The 21,904-nt window shown below is 41.4% G+C and overlaps 2 protein-coding genes across 17 annotated transcripts in view; one reads left to right on the top strand and one right to left on the bottom strand.

The window, feature by feature from the left end:
• Nucleotides 1-5,418, bottom strand: part of DDIAS (DNA damage induced apoptosis suppressor) — a 35,538-nt gene extending 30,120 nt beyond the window's left edge. For 6 of the 12 annotated variants that reach the window (XR_003428107.1, XM_027083523.1, XM_027083522.1 and 3 more), the window contains exon 1: nucleotides 4,783-5,021. The gene's annotated coding sequence lies outside the window, so the exon portion shown is untranslated. Of the gene's footprint in view, nucleotides 1-4,782; nucleotides 5,022-5,054 lie in introns of those variants that run through there. The other 6 variants (XM_027083513.1, XM_027083515.1, XM_027083520.1 and 3 more) reach the window with 2 other exon arrangements.
• The window catches only part of PRCP (prolylcarboxypeptidase), a 73,251-nt gene continuing 56,514 nt past the window's right edge, over nucleotides 5,168-21,904 (top strand). For 2 of the 5 annotated variants that reach the window (XM_027083528.1, XM_027083527.1), the window contains exon 1: nucleotides 5,546-6,924. In XM_027083528.1, coding sequence (XP_026939329.1) covers nucleotides 6,757-6,924 — 168 coding nt within the window. In that variant the 5' untranslated portion in view covers nucleotides 5,546-6,756. Of the gene's footprint in view, nucleotides 5,247-5,545; nucleotides 6,925-21,904 lie in introns of those variants that run through there. The other 3 variants (XM_027083526.1, XM_027083524.1, XM_027083525.1) reach the window with 3 other exon arrangements.

Genomic DNA, 21,904 nt, shown 5'->3' with positions numbered 1-21,904 from the left:
ATGGATAACTGAATGAAGCATCAGGAATGAGCGAATATTAAAGTTAGGAAAACATGATCACAGACTTAGGAACAATTCCATATGTGGTATCTATTGCAATTTATCTTTCTTCTTGATTTTATTGGGAAGGATGGTGATATTGCATTACATTACTTTCAGTTCCATCACGGTCAGCAAACCATATTCCAATTTAATAAGTCCAATATATTTACTTATGTATCAATCATTTATTGTACAGCTGATAAATACCAGGTGATGGGAATAATATAAGAGATGGACAAAATATACAAGGTCCCTACCTGGTCACTAGACTTATAGTGACCAATAATCACACCAAAAAACTGAAATTGTGGAAAATTCTATAAAGAAAAAGTACAGAATACCATGAGAAAATACAACAAGGGGACTGATCTAGTCTTAGCTTGGCGGGGATGGGGAGAAAGAGAATAGTTAGGCACACAGATAACCTTCTTTTAAAAAGTACTTTCTCTCAGAGTTGTCAGATTAAAGGTGATTTTTATTTCCATTTTAAATATTTTCTAAATATTTCTTATTTAAATATTTTAAATATTTCATAAACATATTACTTTTTAAATTAGAAAAATCAATAAATATAATAAAAACCTTGGGTCCTCTTAATCTCTCACATATAGAAGTAGAAACAGGAGAATGAGATGGAGAGAGAGGGAGAAAAGTATAAATGTTAGGGAATTAATTAGGACCTCAGTTGGCTTTTGTTTTGACGGCCAGAGATTGCTCAAGTCAATGTCCAGGACTGAAGACTCTGATAGACTTATGCTTATGAAAATATGCTGGGTCCAGGTGGACATATTACAGTGCATTTTTAATTTAACATGGAATACTCTGGACTACTTGCTTTCTCTGTTTCTAGCCATGGGAGATGAACTATAATCCAAGATGCTTTACTAATTTATCACAAAAAATTACTGTCACAAGGAAGGAACTCATCTTAAGCCCATATCTTCTTTTGGATAAAACTAGATGTTAAAAAAAAACATATTAAGCTAAATTATAAACAAAGTTACTTGAAGAAGGGGCATTAGGTGAAGCAAATATTTAATGGACTCATGCTAACACAGGTGATGCACCCTTTTCACACTAGAGATGCTTTGGGTTCTCAAACTTTAGTGTGCATCAAAATGACCTGGAGGGACTGCTAAACCACAGATTTATGGGCCCCAATGTCAGAGTCTGATTTCATTAAGTCTGGGATGAGGGCCTGAGAATTTGCACGTCTCACAAGTTTCCAAATAAGGCTTACGTTGCCTACACGTGAAAACTACTATTAAGGCTTTTCAGCTTAATTCCCTCATTACCAAGTTTTTAGAAGGTAACTTAATAGCCTATAAAAAAATCATGCTCATATATGCACACACACTGATACAGTTTTTTCCTCCTTTGGACTAGATTAGAAAATCCAAAATAATTGGTCTACTAGAATAATTCTTCTTAAGTGTTAGATCACGGAGAAAAAATTTAATTAAGTATTTAATGTGAATTAGCCTATGGGGAGGGTGGTGAAGAGAAGTGTAAGATGTGGATTCTATTTTAATGAAGTTTATAACCTGGTTGGGCTCATAAATTCTTCTGAATGCTTTACAGTTCTCTCTCTTATACGATTATCTGATCCACTCAGAGAAATTAAGTAACTAATTAAAGGTCAAGAAGCAGGTAGCATCAGGTCTGGAATTCATGCCTTCTGATGAGTAGCTCACCAGTCTTTCTAGTCCATTACATTGTTTGCTCAAGCTTCACACAAACTATTTGTATTTGTTTCAAGGCTGTGACCAAAGGATGAAATCACTCCTTTAAAAAACTACTCTCCACTTCTAATGGCATACAGAAAAGGAGATATGACTAACTCTTCTCCCTTTCTTCATTCCTTCCCAAACTGTTCTTGCTTTGCAAGAAAATCTTTGTCACTTTGCTGCTCTCAGATTTCCCGTTTCACATTTTACAGGACAGAGTCCTCAGCTATGGAAAGGGTGGGTATTCTGAGTTGCTTTATTAAGACTAACTAATGGTCTCCTCAAAGGGTACATACTTTGTCTAATTTTCTAAACGCAGTCATAACAAGTCCCTGAGAAATGATTTTCTGACGTTAACATGAAAAATCTGGAAAGGGGAGAGGCAGGCAGGAGATAAGAAAATTAAATAAGCAAAAACCAGACAAAACCTCTTTTATTTGGAGAAATACTGGTGAAAAATATTTTTAAAACATTAGCCAGGAAAAGCTTAGTGAGTATAATGCACAGTTTGTCCACTGCATTTATGATAGGTAAAGTACTATTCTAGGGATGGGGAAGGGAACAGGGTTACAGATAGAAAAAACAGGTTCTCTGTTCAAAGAATTTATAATCTATTGGCTAAGACAGACAATGTACAACTACCAACAAAGTGACACAAAGGTACACAATATGTGTAAGTTCCAGACTTCCATATCTCAACTGCTTATCTGACAGCCAAATGTATTTGGATATCTCATAGTCATCTCAGGGCTTAATAGGCTAAAAAAAAAAAAATCTGAATTGTTAGTTTCCTTTCAAACCTCTTTAATAGTAACTTTCTCCATCTCAGTAAATGGCAGTACTCTCCAACTAGTAATTCAAGCCAGATACCCAGGAGTCAAGTCATCTTTCATTCCTTTCTTTCCCTCAAGTCCCACATCACATTCATCAGTCTTTTTTGACACCCTTCAGTCTATTTCCGCATCTAAAAACCATCATTCTGGGACTTCCCTGGTGGCACAGTGGTTAGGAATCCGCCTGCCAATGCAGGGGACACGGGTTCAAGCCCTGGCCCGGGAAGATCCCACATGCCGCGGAGCAACTAAGCCCGTGCGCCACAACTACTGAGCCTGCACTCTAGAGCCCGTGTGCCGCAACTGCTGAGCCCACGTGCCACAACTACTGAGGCCCGCATGTTCTTGGGTCCATGCTCAACAAGAGAAGCCACTGCAATGAGAAGCCCGCGCACCGCAACAAAGAGTAGCCCCTGCTCGCCGCAACTAGAGAAAGCCCACGCATAGCAAGGAAGACCCAACGCAGCATAAATAAATAAATAAATAAATAAGAACCATCATTCACTCTTCCCCTAATATTATTCTACCACCAGCTTAATCCAAACCACCATCATCTCCTGCTTATGCTGCTGTATTAGAATCCTAACTGTGTGATCTGGTCCCTGAACATTTCTCCAGACTCATCTCATAAAACTGTTCTTTCTGAACATGATCCAGCCACACTGGTCTTTTTTTAGGTTCTTGAACACTAAGATGCCAAGCTCTTTCCTGCTTTAAGGTCTTGGCATAACCTATTCACTCTGGAATGTTCTTCCTTTCTTCTGTTGCATGGCTGTCTTTTAGGTCTCAATTTAACTGTCAACTCCTCAGAGAGGCCTTCTCAGACCAACCCAAATCAAACAAATTCCACTTTACTCTTCTTAAGTCCACCCATAAAAGGTTTAAGTTCCATTAGAACAGGAATCTAGGACTGCCCTGGTGGCATAGTGGTTAAGAATCCGCCTGCCAATGCAGGGGACATGGGTTCGATCCCTGGTCTGGGAAGATCCCACATGCTGCGGAGCAACTAAGCCTGTGCGCCACAACTACTGAGCCCGCGCACCTAGAGCCTGTGCTCCACAACAAGAGAAGCCACCGCAATAAGCCCGTGCACTGCAATGAAGAGTAGCCCCCACTGCCCACAACTGGAGAAAGTCTGCGTGCAGCAACGAACACCCAATGCAACCAAAAATAAAAATAAAATTAAAAAAAAAAAGAAAGAACAGGAATCTCACATCTTGGTCACCATTGTAATCCTAGTACCTAGCAGTTCTTGGAACAGAGAAGGGAGGCATTTAAAAACTATCTGTAGCATGAGTAACTAACTACTGGGTGCTTTGTGACCCAATCTTGCAGGGTTAGGAAAGGCTTCTTAACTTAGAAGGCTTCATAAACGGAGACCCAAGGAATGAGTAAGAATTAGCTGTGTTGGTGATGGGATTTAGAAGAGGTCTGGAGGTGAGGGATAATGGTGCATTTGAGGAACTCAGAAAGACAAGAAGGGCCCTGTGAACCATGTTAAACTCAAACCTGAGGGCAAATAGGAGGGGCTGAAGGAAAGGTTTTTAATGGGGCATGCCAGATCAGATTTGTGCTTTATCAGCCTCCAATGTGGTGTCTGGATTGAAATGTAACAGGATTGAAAGAAAAAGAACCAGCCGGGAGGCTACTGGCATAGTTACGTAGTAGTCGTGCTGAACCAAAGTAATGACAGTAAAAGTGGCGAGAAGTGTATGGATCTGAGATATTCAAGAGGCTGGTATGACTGGCTGGATGTGAGAGATAAGAAAGGCACCTAGAAAACTTTCAAGTTTCCCAAGGGGGAGGGGGAATAGGGGAGAAAAGGATTGCGAGTTTGGGATTAGCAGAGGCAAACTATTATATATAGAATGGATAAACAACAAGGTCCTACTGTACAGCACAGGGAACGATATTCAATATCTTGTGATAATCCATAATGGAAAAGAATATGAAAAAGAATATATGTGTATAACTGAGTCACTGTGCTGTACAGAAGAAATCAACACAACATTGTAAATCAACTATACTTGAATAAAATTTTTTTTTTTAAAAAGTAAACTTTCAAGTTTCTGGTTTGAGCACACTGCTCAGTTAAGCTCTTTCCCTCTGGGTCGTCAAAGCAGTTTGGAAAAGCCAGCTGCCTACTTATCTCCGAGCACCTCAAAAGTCGCAAGTAGCACCTTTTCCTCCCTGTATGTCCGGTTCCAGACGCTCACCCGTGTCCACCTGATGGCACATACAAAAGCTAGCTGAGTGACTGCAGCAGCACCGTCTCAAATTAAAATAATTGACCTTCTTACTCTTTTACGCTCATAACCGCCCTTTTCTAGAAGAGACTGACTCCTGAAAAAACAACATAGAATGCACTGAGTCTCACTCAGAACGACGTTAAGGGTCTCGTTAGGAGTCTCCGGCCCTTGCTCCCCGAGAACCTCCTCTCCCAGCTCCTCACCTGAGGCACAGGACGGGGATCCTTGCCCGGGCGAAGCACAGTGACGCAGATCCACAAGACTCAGCGGAAAACGAGCGCCCTCCAATCGAATCTCCCGCGCTTCCTTCCGCCGGAAGTGACGCTATAGCCGTCCTTCCTCAGAGCCAATCAGAAGAAGGAGTCGCCGATGGTGGAGATTTAGCACAACAGCCTGTGAGCTTTTGCGGATGACCGTTTTTGTCAGACAGGGTTTGACGAAGGTTCTTTACCGACTGGGGGAGCACTAGTACAGTCTGTAAAGTTGGTTTTCGGGTAGCGTTGAGCCAGCTGGGCGTAGGGACCCCAGGAAGGGGTGGGGGTGGGCGGGAGCGCCCCTTGGACCGGGGTTCAGCGGGCTGACTGGAAGGAGAAGCGGACGTGGGTGCTGGGGGAGCCGCGAAGACAAAAGGGGCCTCTGCCGGCTAGGGATGGCACTGCCGGGGGGCGGGGGGAGGGGAAGGCGGGGCTTGAAGCGGTTGCGGGTTGCCGGAAGAAGAAAGGAGGCGTAACGTGGAAGAAGGGCCCTGTATCTAGTGGGATTCCCGGGCGACCTCCGTTGTCGGTGAGGGATGGCCTGTGTGGGCTACACGGAGGTTTGGGGTGACCCACCAACAGAGTACCATAGGAGGTGGTTAGGCTGACATCATGGAGGTGGGGTGCAAAGGAGCCACACTCAGCGGTCTGCGAAGCCAGTGCTCCACCGCCTCCTGAGTGACCTAGTGCAAGTACCAGCACCTCTCGAGTTTCCTCAGTTTCCTCAGCTATAAATGGGAATAACAATCATACAGGACCCACAAAATAGGTGGGATGGTTGAGTTAGATGAGATGGTGTGCCACTAAGCCTAGTGCTGTAGTGAACCATCAATATATTGTCATGGTACTGCCCACTGGGAAAAAAAGAAAAAGCACACAGTGAGAGTTGTGAGTTAACTTTTATTGGGGACAAAATGAGGACTAGAGCCCGAGAGACAGCATCTCAGATAGCTCTGTGGAGCTGCTCCAAAGAGGTAGGGGGGAAGGTCAGTGTTACATATGATTTTAGTGAAAGGGGGTATGCACAGTCAAGCACACATTTTGGCAGAGGCTAGCTGCTAGTCACAAGGAGCAGATGTCACCATTGATGATCTTAGTGCTTTTCTAGATATGAGAAGATGCAAGAATTTGGGCTCATAAAACCTCCTGAAACTATATCTGAAAGGCCTGACCTGCCAGTTTTTCCCAGAGCACAGAGTGCCTCATTCCTGATCACCCTGAACTCCTTTTAGGGTGTGTTGAAGGTCAAGGCTGCAGTGGCTAGTGACTTAATCCTTGTAGAGGCTGATGGCAAGTACCAATTTTTAGTTGGCTATAGTATTATCGATATTATTACTATTATATGGAATTTGTGGAGGACAAGGCTGTGGCAATGGAATTAGAGTGCGACCGGAATAAAGGTGGACTCTAAAGAGGGGATGGTACAAGAGAGAAGTAAAATCTGGTGGCACCTTCTGGGACGGGGACGGGGTCTGTATGGCTTGGGCGACCCGGGTTTGTGCGGAGTTGCTGAGGGGCGGGGTGTGGCTTTGGGTTTCCCCCGGGGAGGAGGAGCTTGTCTGCCGCGGGCGGAGCTGCGGGCGGGCCCGGCTCGGGCTGCGCGCATCTGCCAGTCTCCCTTTTACCCTCTCTGCAGCAGCCAGCCTGAGCCATGGGGCGTCGCTCCCTCCTGCTCCTGCTCCTGGCTTTCCTGACTCCTGGGGCCGCCACACCCGTACCGCCGGCCCTGAGGGCCCTCAGCAGCCTGCACTTGTCAACCAGCTTCAGATCCCGTCCCGCTGTTGCCATGAAGTACTCGATTCACTACATCCAACAGAAGGTAAGGGGGAAGGGGTTTGGGGTGGCGGAGCGGGTGGCGAGGACTGGCTTCGTGGTTCCCAGGCACCAGAGCTCACCTGAAATTTCGGACCCCTAATGCCTAGGACTTGTCTGAACTTTGGCTTACACTTTACAGATGGTGGCCCCAGGTCCCCAGTCTGTTTAAATTCTGTCCTCCCATTACCAATGATTTATTATCAGTTCTGGCTCTACACTCTCTTCTGTGATTGGCCACAGCAGTGACTCCAACGCCTTCTGCTTCCAGAGGCTACCCTAATGAAAACTCCTTTGGCCTCCCGCCAAATTCAAATTATTTAATCCCAACTCTGGCACCTACTTCAAGGTGACAGTCATCCTTTGTCCCAAAGCAGCCCCTAAATTCAAACTTCCAATATCTTATTAGATAATATCTAGTATTTATTCAACCTAAATTACCAGCCTGTTGTCTCATGTTCAGCTCAGAGTTGATTTTGTAGACCTTTTTAAATTTTTTTATTTTTTAAAAATAATTAATTATTTTATTTTTGGCTGTGTTGAGTCTTCGTTGCTGCATGCGGGCTCTCTCTAGTGATGGCGAGCGGGGGCTACTCTTTGTTGTGGTGCGCGGGCGTCTCATTTCGGTGGCTTCTCTTGTTGTGGAGCATGGGCTCTAGGTGCGCGGGCTTCAGTAGTTGTGGCACGTGGGCTCAGTATTTGTGGCTCGCGGGCTCTAGAGCGCAGGCTCAGTAGCTGTGGCACACGGGCTTAGTTGCTTTGCGGCATGTGGGATCTTCGCGGACCGGGGCTCGAACCCGTGTCCCCAGTGTTGGCAGGCGGATTCTCAACCACTGCGCCACCAGGGAAGCCCCGTGTAGCCCTTTTATTAAGAGTTTTTAACCTTCCCTGTTCTCCGTGAAACTGAACATATATGTAGCTCACACTTGTAAAAGAAGTTGTAGGATTTTCTCAAGATTTGGGGAGGGGGGTGGGGGTGAGCATCTCTATAGTTCTGAAGCCTGAGTTTAGGGGTTTAAGGTAGGCATAATGCCTTTGTGCTTGGCTGAAGCATGAGGTAGGTATTCCCTGAGAAGCCTGGATGAAGAAGTACATCCTGTGTGAAATGACAGGATCCCTTACAGTTCTGTATTTCTGGGAGCCTGTGAAAAGATAGGCAAAGATTTGGGAAAGGTTGGGATTAGAAGTGCAAGAGTCTGAGGTTTGGCTTTAGGAGTCAAATAGACCAGGATTCCAATCTACTACCTCTGTGACCTTGGGAAGTTTCAAGTACTTCTCTGTGCCCAATTTCTAGATCTCCAGAGGATTTGGTGATGGTTAAATGAGAGCAGATCACATGTCCCTAGCAGAGTATCTGGCCTCAAGTAGGCACTTATTAAACTCATGGTTACTGACCTATGAATTCTGAATAGGAATTTGAGATAGAGGGATGGTGTGAACTTATAGAATAATTTGTAAGAAATTGTTTTTAACCCAGAAATTTAGAGATTATGAGGAAGAGAAAGCATTCTAGTTTTAGCAGGAGTACTAGGAAACAGGGGTCTTTTTCTTAGGCAACTCTCTAGGCTACAGTTTCCTCATTTGTAAATTGAGAGATCTGGACAAGGACCAGTGTGTTTCACATTTTACTGAGGAAAATTAAGGGCTCTTTATGGAGCTGTCTCAAAGGGATGGGGAAGGCCCAAGTGGAATCCAAGTTAGGGTACCCCAGAACTCCCTCTCTCCCTGACCTCTTTCAGCCTGAACTTTATGTTTTTATCTGTTTTATATACTGGGATATTGCAGAGTTCCATAATTAAAGTGAAATTGAAGGGGAACTATTGGAATGAAGATCTCTACAATCCTTTTAGGAATGATGAGAGAGAACTATCAGCAGAAAAGCGGGGTAGGGAATGAAAGGGTAGAAGAGACTGAATGATCTCTTAGGTCCTAATTTATATTCCTTCACTGTGGATTCCTTTCTTGACCACTTCACTCTTTAGATATATAAGTTGAGGCCAGTTCTTTTTCCATTTTTGGTGATTTATAAGATCTGGCCTTAGCCATGTTTTGCCCTCTGGTTTATATTTAGTTCATATTTTAGGACACAGATTCTACAAATGTTTTATTACCATGATAATTTTCTTTACATCAACTCCAATTGAGTTTTATTTCATTTTTTTGAGAAAAACTTTCACATATGTATTTGTTGCATAATAATGGTTTTATAGTAATTGCCAACTTTTCTGGACCATAGATTTTTAGTTGGGACTGAAAAGTATGTGTAAACTCAACTTTAATTTTTTTAGTTAGAGCACATGAAATACTTTTATGCCTTTTAATAATAAACAATTATTATTATAACTAAGGTTTAGTTTTTTTATTTTTATTTTTTTTTGCGGTATGCAGGCCTCTCACTGTTGTGGCCTCTCCCGTTGCGGAGCACAGGCTCCGGACGCGCAGGCTCAGTGGCCATGGCTCACGGGCCCAGCTGCTCTGCGGCATGTGGGAACTTCCCGGACCGGGGCATGAACCCGTGTCCCCTGCATTGGCAGGCGGACTCTCAACCCCTGCGCCACCAGGGAAGCCCCTAAGGTGTAGTTTTTATTCAAGGTTTAATTTTCATCAAACATTAAAATAATTTTATTTATCTGTGGTTATATCTGTCCAGCTGACCAAGTGATTCCCAGCTGTCCTTATATGCACATAAGCTCCATGAATGGTCTTGGTAAAACAGCTGAGCCCTCCTTCATAACTCTGATTACTTGCAGAATGAAGGGCCAAGTCCTTGGTATTGTTCCTCATTTCATAACCCCAGCTGGTCTTTCAGCTTCATATCCTGCCATAGGCCCCTGCCTCCCCGCGCCTTCCCTGTACACATATACTTTTAGCAACATAGAACATAGAATTGAACTTGACTGTGTCAGAAATTGTGTCTGGAATACCATCCCTCTTCTCCGCTAGTTAAACTCATACCTCTATCCCAGCTGAAATGTCACCTCTTCTGTCTGAAATACCATCCGTCTTCTCTGCTAGTTAAACTCATACCTCTATCCCAGCTGAAATGTCAACTTTCTTGACTTTAGTTGGTCTTTTTTCACATGTACTATTTTGTATGTGTCTCCTCAGCTAGATAGCACTGTCCAGTACCCAGAAGAGCCCATAAAAATATAAAGTACAAAATAAATATTTGTTGAGGGAGTGAATGGATGACTATCCAATGAAAACCCAAACAAAGCAAAGTCTACCATTATTTAATTGACACAAATCATTTTTTGTTTATTTTTCTTTTTATCTTTTAATTCTGTTCTTTACCAATTATATTTTCTTTTCTTTCAGCGTCTTCAAATGTTGTTGATTTAGTAGGAATATTTGATATCTTTTATCCAAAATAACTGAATCAGGAGACCAGACAAAGGATAAGCACATCACTCGGGCACATCAAGACTCTGGGTACATGTGTGATGCCAGTGTTGTAAAAGGCTCCTTGGGATGCATGGCTTGTGGTTATGAGGTTTCCCTGCTCTTCATTACCCTCCTACTCCCACCCGAGCCCCTCTGACTGGAATGTGAATCCTGAGGGCATTTTACTATGTGATGTAGTGAGGAAGGAGAATGAGTCCTTTCAGGCTGTCATTTTCCTCACTGGTGAAAGTAGAAATCAGTGTTTACTGAATTAGTCAGGGTTCTCTAGAGAAACAGAATCAATAGGATGTGTCTGTGTGTGTGTGTGTGTGTGTGTGTGTGTGTGTTTATTTATGTATATCTTTCTCCACAGAGAGAGATTGATTAATTTTAAGAACTTGGTTCATATGATTGGTGAGCCTTGTAAGTCCAAAATCTGCAGGGTTGGCCAGTGCGCTGGAGACCCAGGGAAGAGTTGCAGTTTGAATCCAAAGGCAGTCAATTTGCATAATTCCTTGCTCAGGAGAGGTCAGTCTTTTTTTTTTTTTTTTTGGCGGTACGCGGGCCTCTCACTGTTGTGGCCTCTCCCGTTGCAGAGCACAGGCTCCGGACGCGCAGGCTCTGGACACGCAGGCTCAGCGGCCATGGCTCACGGGCCCAGCCGCTCCGTGGCATGTGGGATCTTCCCGGACCGGGGCACAAACCCGTGTCCCCTGCATTGGCAGGCGGACTCTCAACCACTGTGCCACCAGGGAAGCCCCAGTCTTTTTTACTATTTGGGCCTTCACCTGACTGGATGAGACCCACCCACGTTATGAAGGGTGAAGCTGCTATACTCGAAGTCCACTGATTTAAATGTTAATCCCATCCAAAAAACATCTTCACAGAAACATCTAGAATGTTTGACTATTTTGGACACCATGGCTCAGCTGAGTTGACATGTAAAATTCACCATTACATCTACCAAGGTTGTTGTGAGGGTTAAATATGGTAATTCAGGAAAGCACATGCATGGTGCCTGGAACATTAGGAAATTAAGGAACTTAATAGAGTAAATGCTGGTTCCTCCCCTGCTCTCTCTTAAAACCACACTCTCTGTAGTGCTATACCTTTCAGGTTGATCCAGATGCTGACAGTTGTGGTAATGTCTGTTCTAGAAACCTAGTGGTCAGTCATCTACACTCAACTGTTCTTACTTAACTACTGAGCAGTGTTTATGTGAGAGCTCTGCATCTTGGCCCAGCATTGAACTCATGGCTGCTGACTCCTGCAGGGCCTTCCCACAGCTCCTTCCTTATCTACTGTGAGACCATCACAGTGGACTAAGCTATTTTGATTTATGTATGTCCCTTACAGTTCTACTTTCAATTCCTTTTCTGGGTTTCCCTTTCTTGTCATGGTGGCCCTGATGTCTAGTAAAACGGAGCTGTGTCAGGCCTCTTGGAAGGGCCTATTGCTTTTTCTCCTCCTCGTCCTCTTTTCATTTTTCCCTTCTTCTCTTTTTCTTATTGGTTCATCTGTTGATGGCCTTCCCCTGAGGCCTGGAGCATACCGTCACAAATATTATGTGAATTCTGAACTGATTTCTGTTTTTGCTCACAGAATCATTGTCAGAAGGGGTCATTGTAGTCCACCCCTTAGATATGATGAATTGACTGTGATCAGAATTATGGAGGGTTAAGAACTTGATAGAGCTTGAATACCATACAGGTTTGAGAATGAATTCTGTTTCTAACACTACCTGAGTAACTTCAGACAAGTTACTCTGAGCCTCCATTTTTTATAATCAGCCAAATAGGGATAATTATACTACTCATCTCACAGACTTCTTGTGAAATGAGCTGGTATGTGTAAAGTGCTTATCAGGCACAGTTTAGATCACTTGGTAAACACTCAATAAATGGTAAATGTTATTTTTATTTTATCTTGCAGTTTCTTAATATGGCTTTTAACTTACCTCCTCTCCACTCAGAATAAAATATTTAAGTCATTCCTTGTCATACCTAAAATAATTATTCTTGAAAATCTTTGTGAATTCTTTTCTGTTACATAAGTAGTACATATGTGTCTTTTTACCAGTGGGATATAATATAGTACACTTGTAAATAAGGCATAGAAATTAATTGTTTTCCTCACTTGAAATCATTTTCTGTCACATAAGACTGATATATAAAGAAAGTCATCTGAAGCTATTTCTATTTTTTTTCTATGCTATTTTGAGTTTTGGTAAATTGTGGAGGGGAAAATACATGATAATAAATGTATCCTTTTAGGTTTTTGCAAATACCATCTCTTCTTGATAATAATACTAAATCTAACCTGTCTTTCTGATAGAAGAGTTTTGAATATTTTATCAGTTAATGCTAAAATGTAATTTCAGCAAAAATTTTAGATTTTGTACTGTCATGTTTGTATACATCAGCATACAGGGACTTTGTGCTTTAGCCACATAAAACACATTTTCAAAATTTGAGTGCTAGTATCAGCCCTGCCACTAACTTGTGTTAATATTGATACCTTGGGCAAATTGCTTCGCTCTAGATCTCAGTGTACTAATATGTAAGATAAGAAGATTAGATCTGCTGATCTCTGATGCATCTGTAATTCTGTTCACAACTGCCTCCTGTCTATAGGGCATTATATCAGGAGCTGTGGAGATGTAAGCACAAGTTCTATTTTTTGCCCTACCCATTAATTGCCTTCGGTAAATCAGACCTAAACAATTTTTCCATGTCAACTTTGAATAAGATACAGACTCAAATCATGTAAAATGTTTTTTAAATTAAAAATTAGCTCTCCCACTGATACCATATTTATAACATAGAACATTGTATTTATGTTTATGATTTTAAAGTTTGCTTGGTTGAAGGTGGATTGGAGAAGAAAGAAGAATCAGAGGTAAGAAGAATAACTGATGATATGTGTTATTTGTTTTCCTTCCCAGTGCCTTGCATGGTACCCTCTACATAGTATTTCTTAATAAAGATTTTTTGAATAGAAAAAATTGGCTATAAATTAAAATGAATATGGAGTAAGGGGGGAGAATAAATTGAAATATGCAGTGCATAAGTGTCTAATGCATTAATAATAATAATAATCTGCTACCATTTATTGAAATACTTATATGCTCTAGATACTGTGCTAAATACTTAATAGACATTCACTTATTTAATCCCTATAGCCATCCTACAAGGTAGATGCTATTATTGTCCAGCTTCATAGGTGAGAGAACTATCATACAGAGAGGTTAAGTTACATGTTCAAGGTAAACCACTTATCTGTACCATTTTGTTTTTCTAAAAATAAACTCATGAGTTCTAAAATGAATGTCATTACCCTGCTTGTTGTAGTAAGCAGGATAGGCTAGGTTGTGCTGCAGTAACAAAACTCCAAAATTTCAGTGATTTAACCCAATAGAAATTTGTGGCTCACAGTGTATTTCCATTCAGGTGAGCAGAGGGTTCTGCTCATTACATTCACTTAGAGACTGAGGGTCTGATAGAGGCTTCCTCTCAATTTATGCTTTCACGATCAATGTAGCAGTGGAGAAAGAACATAGAAGGCTTCTGCTAGCATGTAAATGCTCCAGCCTGGAAATGATAGGTCACTTCCTTTCATAAGTCATTGGCCAGAACAGGTTACATTGCTTTCTCTAACCACAGGGTGGGGAGACAAAAAGTATTGACTCTGGAGTGCCTAGAAGGAGAGAAGGCACTAAAGACTGCCATACTTAATCAGTCACTTACTCACCTACCCATCCACTTACTCAATGTTTATCTAATTCCTTTTATATTTCAAGCACCAGGCTAGGTCCTGGGGAGGCAGAGATGATTATATCCTGGAGGACTTCACGTTACATTTTTTGACCATTCCAATAGCACATACTTAAGTTGTATCTGAAAAATATGGAAAAGCACTAATAAATTTGTAACGTCTTGGCATTTATTTGATGTTACAGAAAAACCCGAACGAACATTTTGGCCAACCCAATATATGGCTGCAGCTCACAGATTGCTTCAAAAAATAGCCCTAAAGTGAGGCTGGTCTACTTAGTATTTTCTTGCTCAGCTTACCATCATCATATATATGTACATATACACATATATGTACACATTGAAGCACATAATAAAAAAGGGAATTAATTTATTCATATTGTCATTCAGTAATTAAAAATAATTGTTTTGGGGCTTCCCTGGTGGCGCAGTAGTTGAGAGTCCGCCTGCCGATTCAGGGGACACGGGTTCGTGCCCCGGTCCGGGAAGATCCCACATGCCATGGAGCAACTGGGCCCGTGAGCCATGGTAGCTGAGCCTGTGCGTCCGGAGCCTGTGCTCCGCAACGGGAGAGGCCACGGCAGTGAGAGGCCCGCGTACCGCAAAAAAAAATAATAATAATTGTTTTGCTTTTTTTTTTTAATAAAACAAACAATATATAGATTTATACAAAAAATCTTACTCATGCTTTGTAGGTATTAGATAATTGTCCATCAAAACAGGAAAATTCTGCATTGATAATATATATTTTATTGGGGAATATATAAAAATCTTTTTTCTTCTAGTTCACAATTTAAGAAAAGTCCTAGTTATTGTTTATGAGCAGCGAACAATGAAATTTATCGATTATCTAATCTGGGCCAGATATTATGCTAAAATCTTTTACATACTGGTTAATTATTACAATCACTTTTAAAAATAGATGGCTTCATTGAGGTTCATATAGGCTAAATGTCTCGATCAAGCTATTAAGGGAGAATATTGTGAGTTATATTTTAATCTGTTGCTTCCAAGATCTATGACCTTTCATTCAGTTGACACCATGATGCCTCTATGTTGTAAGCAGTAGTAACAAAACTCACATCTCTGTATCTATTTATATTCCACATTCAGTCTTTACAACAATCCTGTGAGGTAGATATCATCCTCATTTTTAGATGTGAACCTACCAAGGTTCAAAAAGATCAAAGAAGGAAACATCCAAAATATCCTACTTGTAAATCTACTGGTTTTTCACTGTAAATATATCATTGTAAGTGATTTGTGGTGTATCCATTAAATGGAATATTATTACCTGTTAAAAATGATGGTCTTGAAGTATATCTGATGATGTGGAAAAATAGTCATGAATTAATGATGTGAAAAAAACAAAATGGAAAACTGAATGTACAATGTATTTCCAGATTCATTTACTCAATTTTTTTTAAGTGCCTACTATGTGCCAGGCACTATTCTAGGCAGTGGGGAAAGAGCATTAAAAGCATTGGGAAGAGCAAGTACAAAAACCATGAGGTAGGTGTGTGCCTGATGGGAAAAACTGCAAGGAGGCCAGTATGGCTGGAGGGATGTGCCCAAGGGAGAGAGTAGTAGGGGATGAGGACAGTGAGGAGGAGAGAGAATGTACATACTCCTCTAGTAGAGAAGGAAGGCAAATGAACTAGGGAAATAGAGTTTGACTGCAGGGCCGTTGTGAAGTCTCATGCAAGTTAGTAAGACCACATGACATGGCTGTATGTTTCTATAGCTACATTCAGTTTCTTGGGTATGGGTGTGGGGTTGGTGGAGAATTCTTTTCAACTAGGATTTTGCCCTTTTGCCAAATGAGTAAAACAAAATGAGAGAGAGACATGGAAGCTGAGGGGTGTATGCAAAGGAGTTATGGACCACAGAATTTAAGCCAAGTAGGGAGGTGAGTGAGGATGGGGTGAGGGACAGTGAAAAGGTGGATAATGTGAGGTTGAAGGATTTGGAGAATCATAGTAGAAGAGGGAATGAGCTGGAAAGATAGAGGAAGTAGAATGCTTAAAATTGAGGGTGTGGCAGGATTACAGTTACTGGGAGTGACAAGGTCTAGGGTTTGACCATGGGTTAGTGACCAAGGTAGGTGAAGGACAAGGTCCTTGGAGGAGAGGAGCAAAAGGAACTAAAGGGCCAAGATACTGAAGTCACTAAGAGTTTTTTTTTTTTTTTTAGTAAGTATTTATTTATCTATTTATTTATTTTTGGCTGTGTTGGGTCTTCATTTCTGTGCGAGGGCCTTCTCTAGTTGTGGCAAGCAGGGGCTACTCTTCATCACGGTGCGCGGGCCTCTCACTATCACTGCCTCTCTCATTGCGGAGCACAGGCTCCAGACACGCAGGCTCAGTAGTTGTGGCTCACGGGCCCAGTTGCTCCACGGCATGTGGGATCTTCCCAGACCAGGGCTCGAACCCGTGTCTCCTGCATTGGCAGGCAGATTCTCAACCACTGCACCACCAGGGAATCCCATCACTAAGAGTTTTGAAAGGAGTTATGTTGGAGCGACAGTGAACAAGGAGCTAAAATCTTCAAGGCATGAAGGGAAGTGAACCAGGGGTCAGTAGATGATTGTAGTGAGAAGGGTAGTGGGATGTTATAGTTTGATGACATAATATTTAAAGGTAGCGAATTGGGGAAGACGGAGGAAGAATTAGGAACAATGGAAATACCTATTCCACCTCCAGACCCAGTGGTGGGAGAGGTTTGAGAGAAAAATCAACTACCAATTGAGAGGGTCAGATATGTTTAACAATATGTTTATAGCTGCACAGAGAAAGAGTAGAAGAAAATATACTAAAATAGTAACAATGGTGGAAAGATGTGTGATGTTTCATTTTATTCTTTATACTTTTCTGTATTTTTCACATTATCTGTGATGAATCTGCATTGTTTTATAATCCATTTAAAAAGAGTATTATTAAAAAAAAAAAAAGCAGTTGCCCTGTCCTGGCTCACACAGGCAGTATGTGGCAGTGTCAGAACCTGGGCCTCAGGACTCCAGACTGCACTACCCAGCACCACATCTCTGGGTAAGCGCTCAGACTACTCTTGTTTCTCTTTCGTTGCCTGGCTATGGCTGCTTTGCCATTTTTTCCTTGAATATTTTACATCCTTATCTTCCATACACAGCTGAAACAAGGATGACGAACTCATTTGAGTGGAGATAGAGGAAAAAAAGAACAATGGCCCTTTATAACCCCATTTCAACCTAAGATTTTACTGAAAGGAAGGGGAGAAGAGGGTGACAGGAAAGAAGAAAGGTTTCCAGAGGAATTGTACATGTTTCAAACAGACGGGGGGGAATTCAGGCCACCTAAGTAGAACCAAGGCATATATTTTCCCTAAGTCTCCAACCCCTCCTATCTGTGCTTTTCACAGATAGGAGCCCATGGTTCCTCTCATGGCTGCTTTGCAGATCATTCCCAAATCCATAATTGTAGATCGATCTGTCTCTGTCTCACTTTTGGCATATTTCTCTAAGAATAATCATAATAGTAATAATCGAAAATATTTATTGGGCTCTTACTATGTACAAGGCAGTGTTCTAAACACTTTACATATATTAGCTAATTAATTCTCACAGTGACCTCACGAGGTCTCGGTACTGCTATCCCCAATTTATAGATGGAGAAACTGAGGCACCAACTGCGTTTTAATTACTACCTCATCTGCCTCCTTATATTTCTACTTGGATCTGTAGTTCTAACTCAAAACCAGACTTATCTGGTTAAGTGGTGACTTTCTCCTGGTGGCGCTATTATCATTTTAAAAAAATTATTGAGGGCTACATATATGCCAGGCATGGTTCTTGAGACAATAGTTGGACTGCTCGTGTGGAGCTTATTTTCTGGTTAGGAAGTAGATAGTAAGCAAATAAACATTAAATAAATAAGATAATTATAGATTGTAATGATTGCCTTGAAGGAAATAAGCAAGGTGATATGTATGTGTAAATATGGGGTACAGCGGATGGGAAAGGCTTATCTCAGGAAGGTTTCCCTGAGGAAGGGACACTGGATCAGAGAGGGAGCAGAAAGTATAAAGTCCCTAAAGCTTGAAACGTCAGGTATTTTTGGCTCTTCTTTCTCCCATATTCTTTGTAACAACAAGTTACGTTGATTCTATTCTCAGAGTATATCTGTTATTTTCACTTGTATGGCCGTCATGCTTTGTTGCAGCTTCTATTACTGCCTTCTTGGACTGGAAGAGTCTCTTAACTGGCCTTCCTTGCAACCTACAGTTCCCCCTCCACTGCAGTCCCCATGGGCCACATTAATCACCTCCCCTCCAGTCAAACCACTCTTCCGCTCAGGACCTGCAATGATTCCTGATTGTTTGCTTTATTAAGAACAAAATCCTGTATGTTTGAGGCCTTCCACCCTTTGGCTGCAACCCACCTTTCCAGTTTGCTAATCTGTTCTCCACACATGCCCATTTCTTTCCTGTTTCTATGCTTTAATCCACATTGTCCCTTTGCCTGGAATGCCTCTTCTCTGGCCCTTCCCTCCTTTATCAACCCCTTGCATTTTTTAAGCCCCATCTCAGACACTGCCTCCTCCAGGAGCCATTTCTTAATCGCCCAGAAAGTGTGTGATTGGTCAGATCTTTCTTTGTACTTCTCTCATGGCATGTGTCTTACTCTAGCCTTGTGTTAAAACCTTTTGTTCCCTTTTTAAAGCAGGAAGCCTGTCTTGAAGGATCCATACCCCTCCACAGCATACAGCACGCTCTTTTACTTAGAGTGTCATCTGCACAAACGTTTTTTGAATCTATATCTTCCCCCTTCCCTTTTTCTGCTTCTCTGCACATTGCAGTAAGGAAAGGGTGTGTATGTATAGGGAAGGAAAGGGTGTGTATGTATAGGGAAGGAAAGAGTGTGGAAACTTGATTCTCAACTGTCTAAAAGGCTTTGGGGGAAGAAGGTAGGAAGCCAGGCAAATAAAAACAGGCTTACTTGTTCTCATCCTCTTATTTGGATGATCTGGAAGCTGGTTGTCTGTACTGACCCTTCTCCCAAAGTATCTACATAGAAGGAGTCGTGGGAGGGACTGCCGCAGCCCCTGTTTTTTCTGCTTTGTGTGAGGATGTGGGCTAGGGGAAGGGTGAAGAATGAATGTATCAGGAACAATATCTCCTTAAAAGCTGCTTCTGTGGTGGCTGTGTACTGCCTTTGTTTATCAGAGAGCTAAAGTAAAGGGAGTACTTTTTATGGTTTTGGCTTTTCATTTGTAAACAGAGGCTAATTAACTATGTGTATTTGTAAATCCTTGCTGTCTATTGTGTATGAATCAGTTAGTTCCAAGTTGCCCTTCAGTGCTGTGACTGGAGAGAAGCAGCTGACCTGTCTCTGTCAGGCTCATGATCTCTTTCTTGCTGCTTGTATTGTGAGGACTGCCCACGTGGGGTTAAGATAAGGCAGATTTATTAAAGTCAGATTTCTTTAGGAACTTTTCCCAGAGCAGCCCTGCAGTTTGGTTATATGATACAATTTATATGTGTGAAAGTATAACTATTACAGAAGTTATGATAGCTAACATTTATAGAGTAAAGCAGCACAGTTATATATTCATTCAACAAATATTTATTGAACTCTCCCTATGTGCCATATACTGTGTCAATAGCTAGGGATAAGGGGAAAACAAAAACGTACATCATGAAGCTTACAGTTTAGTGGGAAAGAAGATAGTGACAAGTAATTACAAGTGTGATGTGTGTTTTAAGGAAGTAGTTTGCTGCGGAATCTACGGTACGGTCCTAAGTCTTGCGTATTAGGGCTTCCTCTGGTCAGTAATGGTGTTAAAGCAGAGACAAGAAGCTGAGTAGGGGTTGGCAAGGAGAAGGGAGGTGATGGAGATTTCTGTCCAGGTAGAGGATGTATCATGTACAACATACTAATTTAGGAAAGAGTAGGAGGAATTGAAAGGAGGTCAGTAAGACTGGGACAGGGGGCAGAGATGATGAGGCAGGAGGTGGGCGATCAACACTGTGAAGTCAGTGTTGTCACTATTTCCACTTACACACTCATGATGTGGGTATTCCTTCTTTGAAGCTTTCATTGACTTTAAGAACATAACTTGGTGTTGAGTTGGTGCTGGGACAGAGCACTGCTCTGTTCACCATAGTACGACATGTTCACCTTGTGACAGGTACTGCATATGTGCTCTTCATATAATTATCTTAAACCCTGCATGAAGATACTACATCTCTTTTACAGAGGAATAGAGGGCTCAGAGATGAAGTAATTTTATTCATGATCACATAGCTGATAAATGATAACACCAGGATTTAAACTGAGCTTTTGTGTCATCAGAACCCATACTCCATGTTGCCTCTGTAATAGCTGTATTTCTGGAATAGATAGAAGATTTCGTAATTTATGGTCTGATTTAGAGATAGTTGTGGAAGTCATATTATATTAAGGAAATCCAGATTACACATTAATAAAGTTGAGGAATAAGAGGAGTTTCAATTCTCTTTTTAACAGCAAGTTGGGTGATTTTGGAGAGTAAAAAGAAACATAACAGAGTTTTTAACAATACAGAGCTTTCTTCTGGCTTTGGTTTTCTGTTATGGAAAGAAGAATTTAAATGAATGGGATTATAGGATTATATGGTAGCTCTAACTACCATATGATCCTGCATTCCCATTCCTAGGCGTATACACAAAGAAAACCATAATTCAGAAAGATACATACACCCCAGTGTTCATTGCAGCACTATTTACAATGGCCAGATATGGAAGCACCCTAAATGTCCATCGACAGAGGAATGGTTAAATATGTGGTATATATATACAATGGAATATTACTCAACCATAAAAAAGAATGAAATAATGTCATTTGCAGCAAGATGGATGGACCTAGAGATTGTCATACTGAGTGAAGTAAGTCAGAGAGAGAAAAACAAATACCATATGATATTGCTTATATGTGGAATCTAAAAAAAATGTTACAAATGAACCTATTTACAAAACAGAAATAGAGTCACAGATGTAGAAAAAAAACTTATGGTTACCGGGGGGGAAGAGGGGGCAGGGATAAATTGGAAGATTGGGATCGACATATATAACTACTATATATAAAATAGATAACTAATAAGGACCTACTGTATAACACAGGGAACTCTTCTCAATACTCTGTAATGACCTACATGGGAAAAGAATTTTAAAAGGAGTGGATATATGTGTATGTATAACTGATTTACTTTGCTGTACAGCAGAAACTAACACAACGTTGTAAGTCAACTCTACTCCAATAAAAGTTAATTTAAAAAAATGAATGGGAACTACGTTAGTAGCAGAAGGGGACTATGACACCTGAGACAAAATGTACTATGAAATATTTTTGGGTGGCTCTGTACATTCTAGAGTAAAGGATGTTAAGAGACCTCCATTGATGATCACAAAAAGGTATTCTCCATGGGGAGTAAAGTAATGAGGTCACTACTGTGGAACTTTGTCCCCTTAAGCTTGGTGCTTAATACAGTTTACCATAAATACATTAGCGAATCCTCCATTTTAAGCTTTCCCAGCAGTCCATGTACAAAATTTGGCTTGGAATAAGTTAATAAGAATTCATATAAAGGTCCCTAATCTATGCTGCATGGACTAGTCCCTGCCATATCTTCATCTTCCACTCCACTTGCAGAGGGCCTTGCATGTTCCCCCTCCTACCCAGTAACTCCAAAGGACAGAGGTCACTGTTTGGCACTCTGTTTTTGAAAGTCTCCCAGTCTCTGGGTTAGGGAGTCAAGTCCAGTTAACTCTACCCATGTATTTTGTTTTCTTTAGAAGTCTGGATATTGGTCTCATCTT

Source organism: Aethalodelphis obliquidens, unplaced genomic scaffold (assembly GCF_003676395.1).
Source record: "Aethalodelphis obliquidens isolate GAN/ISIS:26980383/991018 unplaced genomic scaffold, ASM367639v1 scaffold50, whole genome shotgun sequence".
In the NCBI taxonomy this organism is placed as follows: Eukaryota; Metazoa; Chordata; class Mammalia; order Artiodactyla; family Delphinidae; genus Aethalodelphis; species Aethalodelphis obliquidens.
Note: the sequence above shows the minus strand (reverse complement) of the source record. Positions and strands in the feature narration are given on the sequence as shown.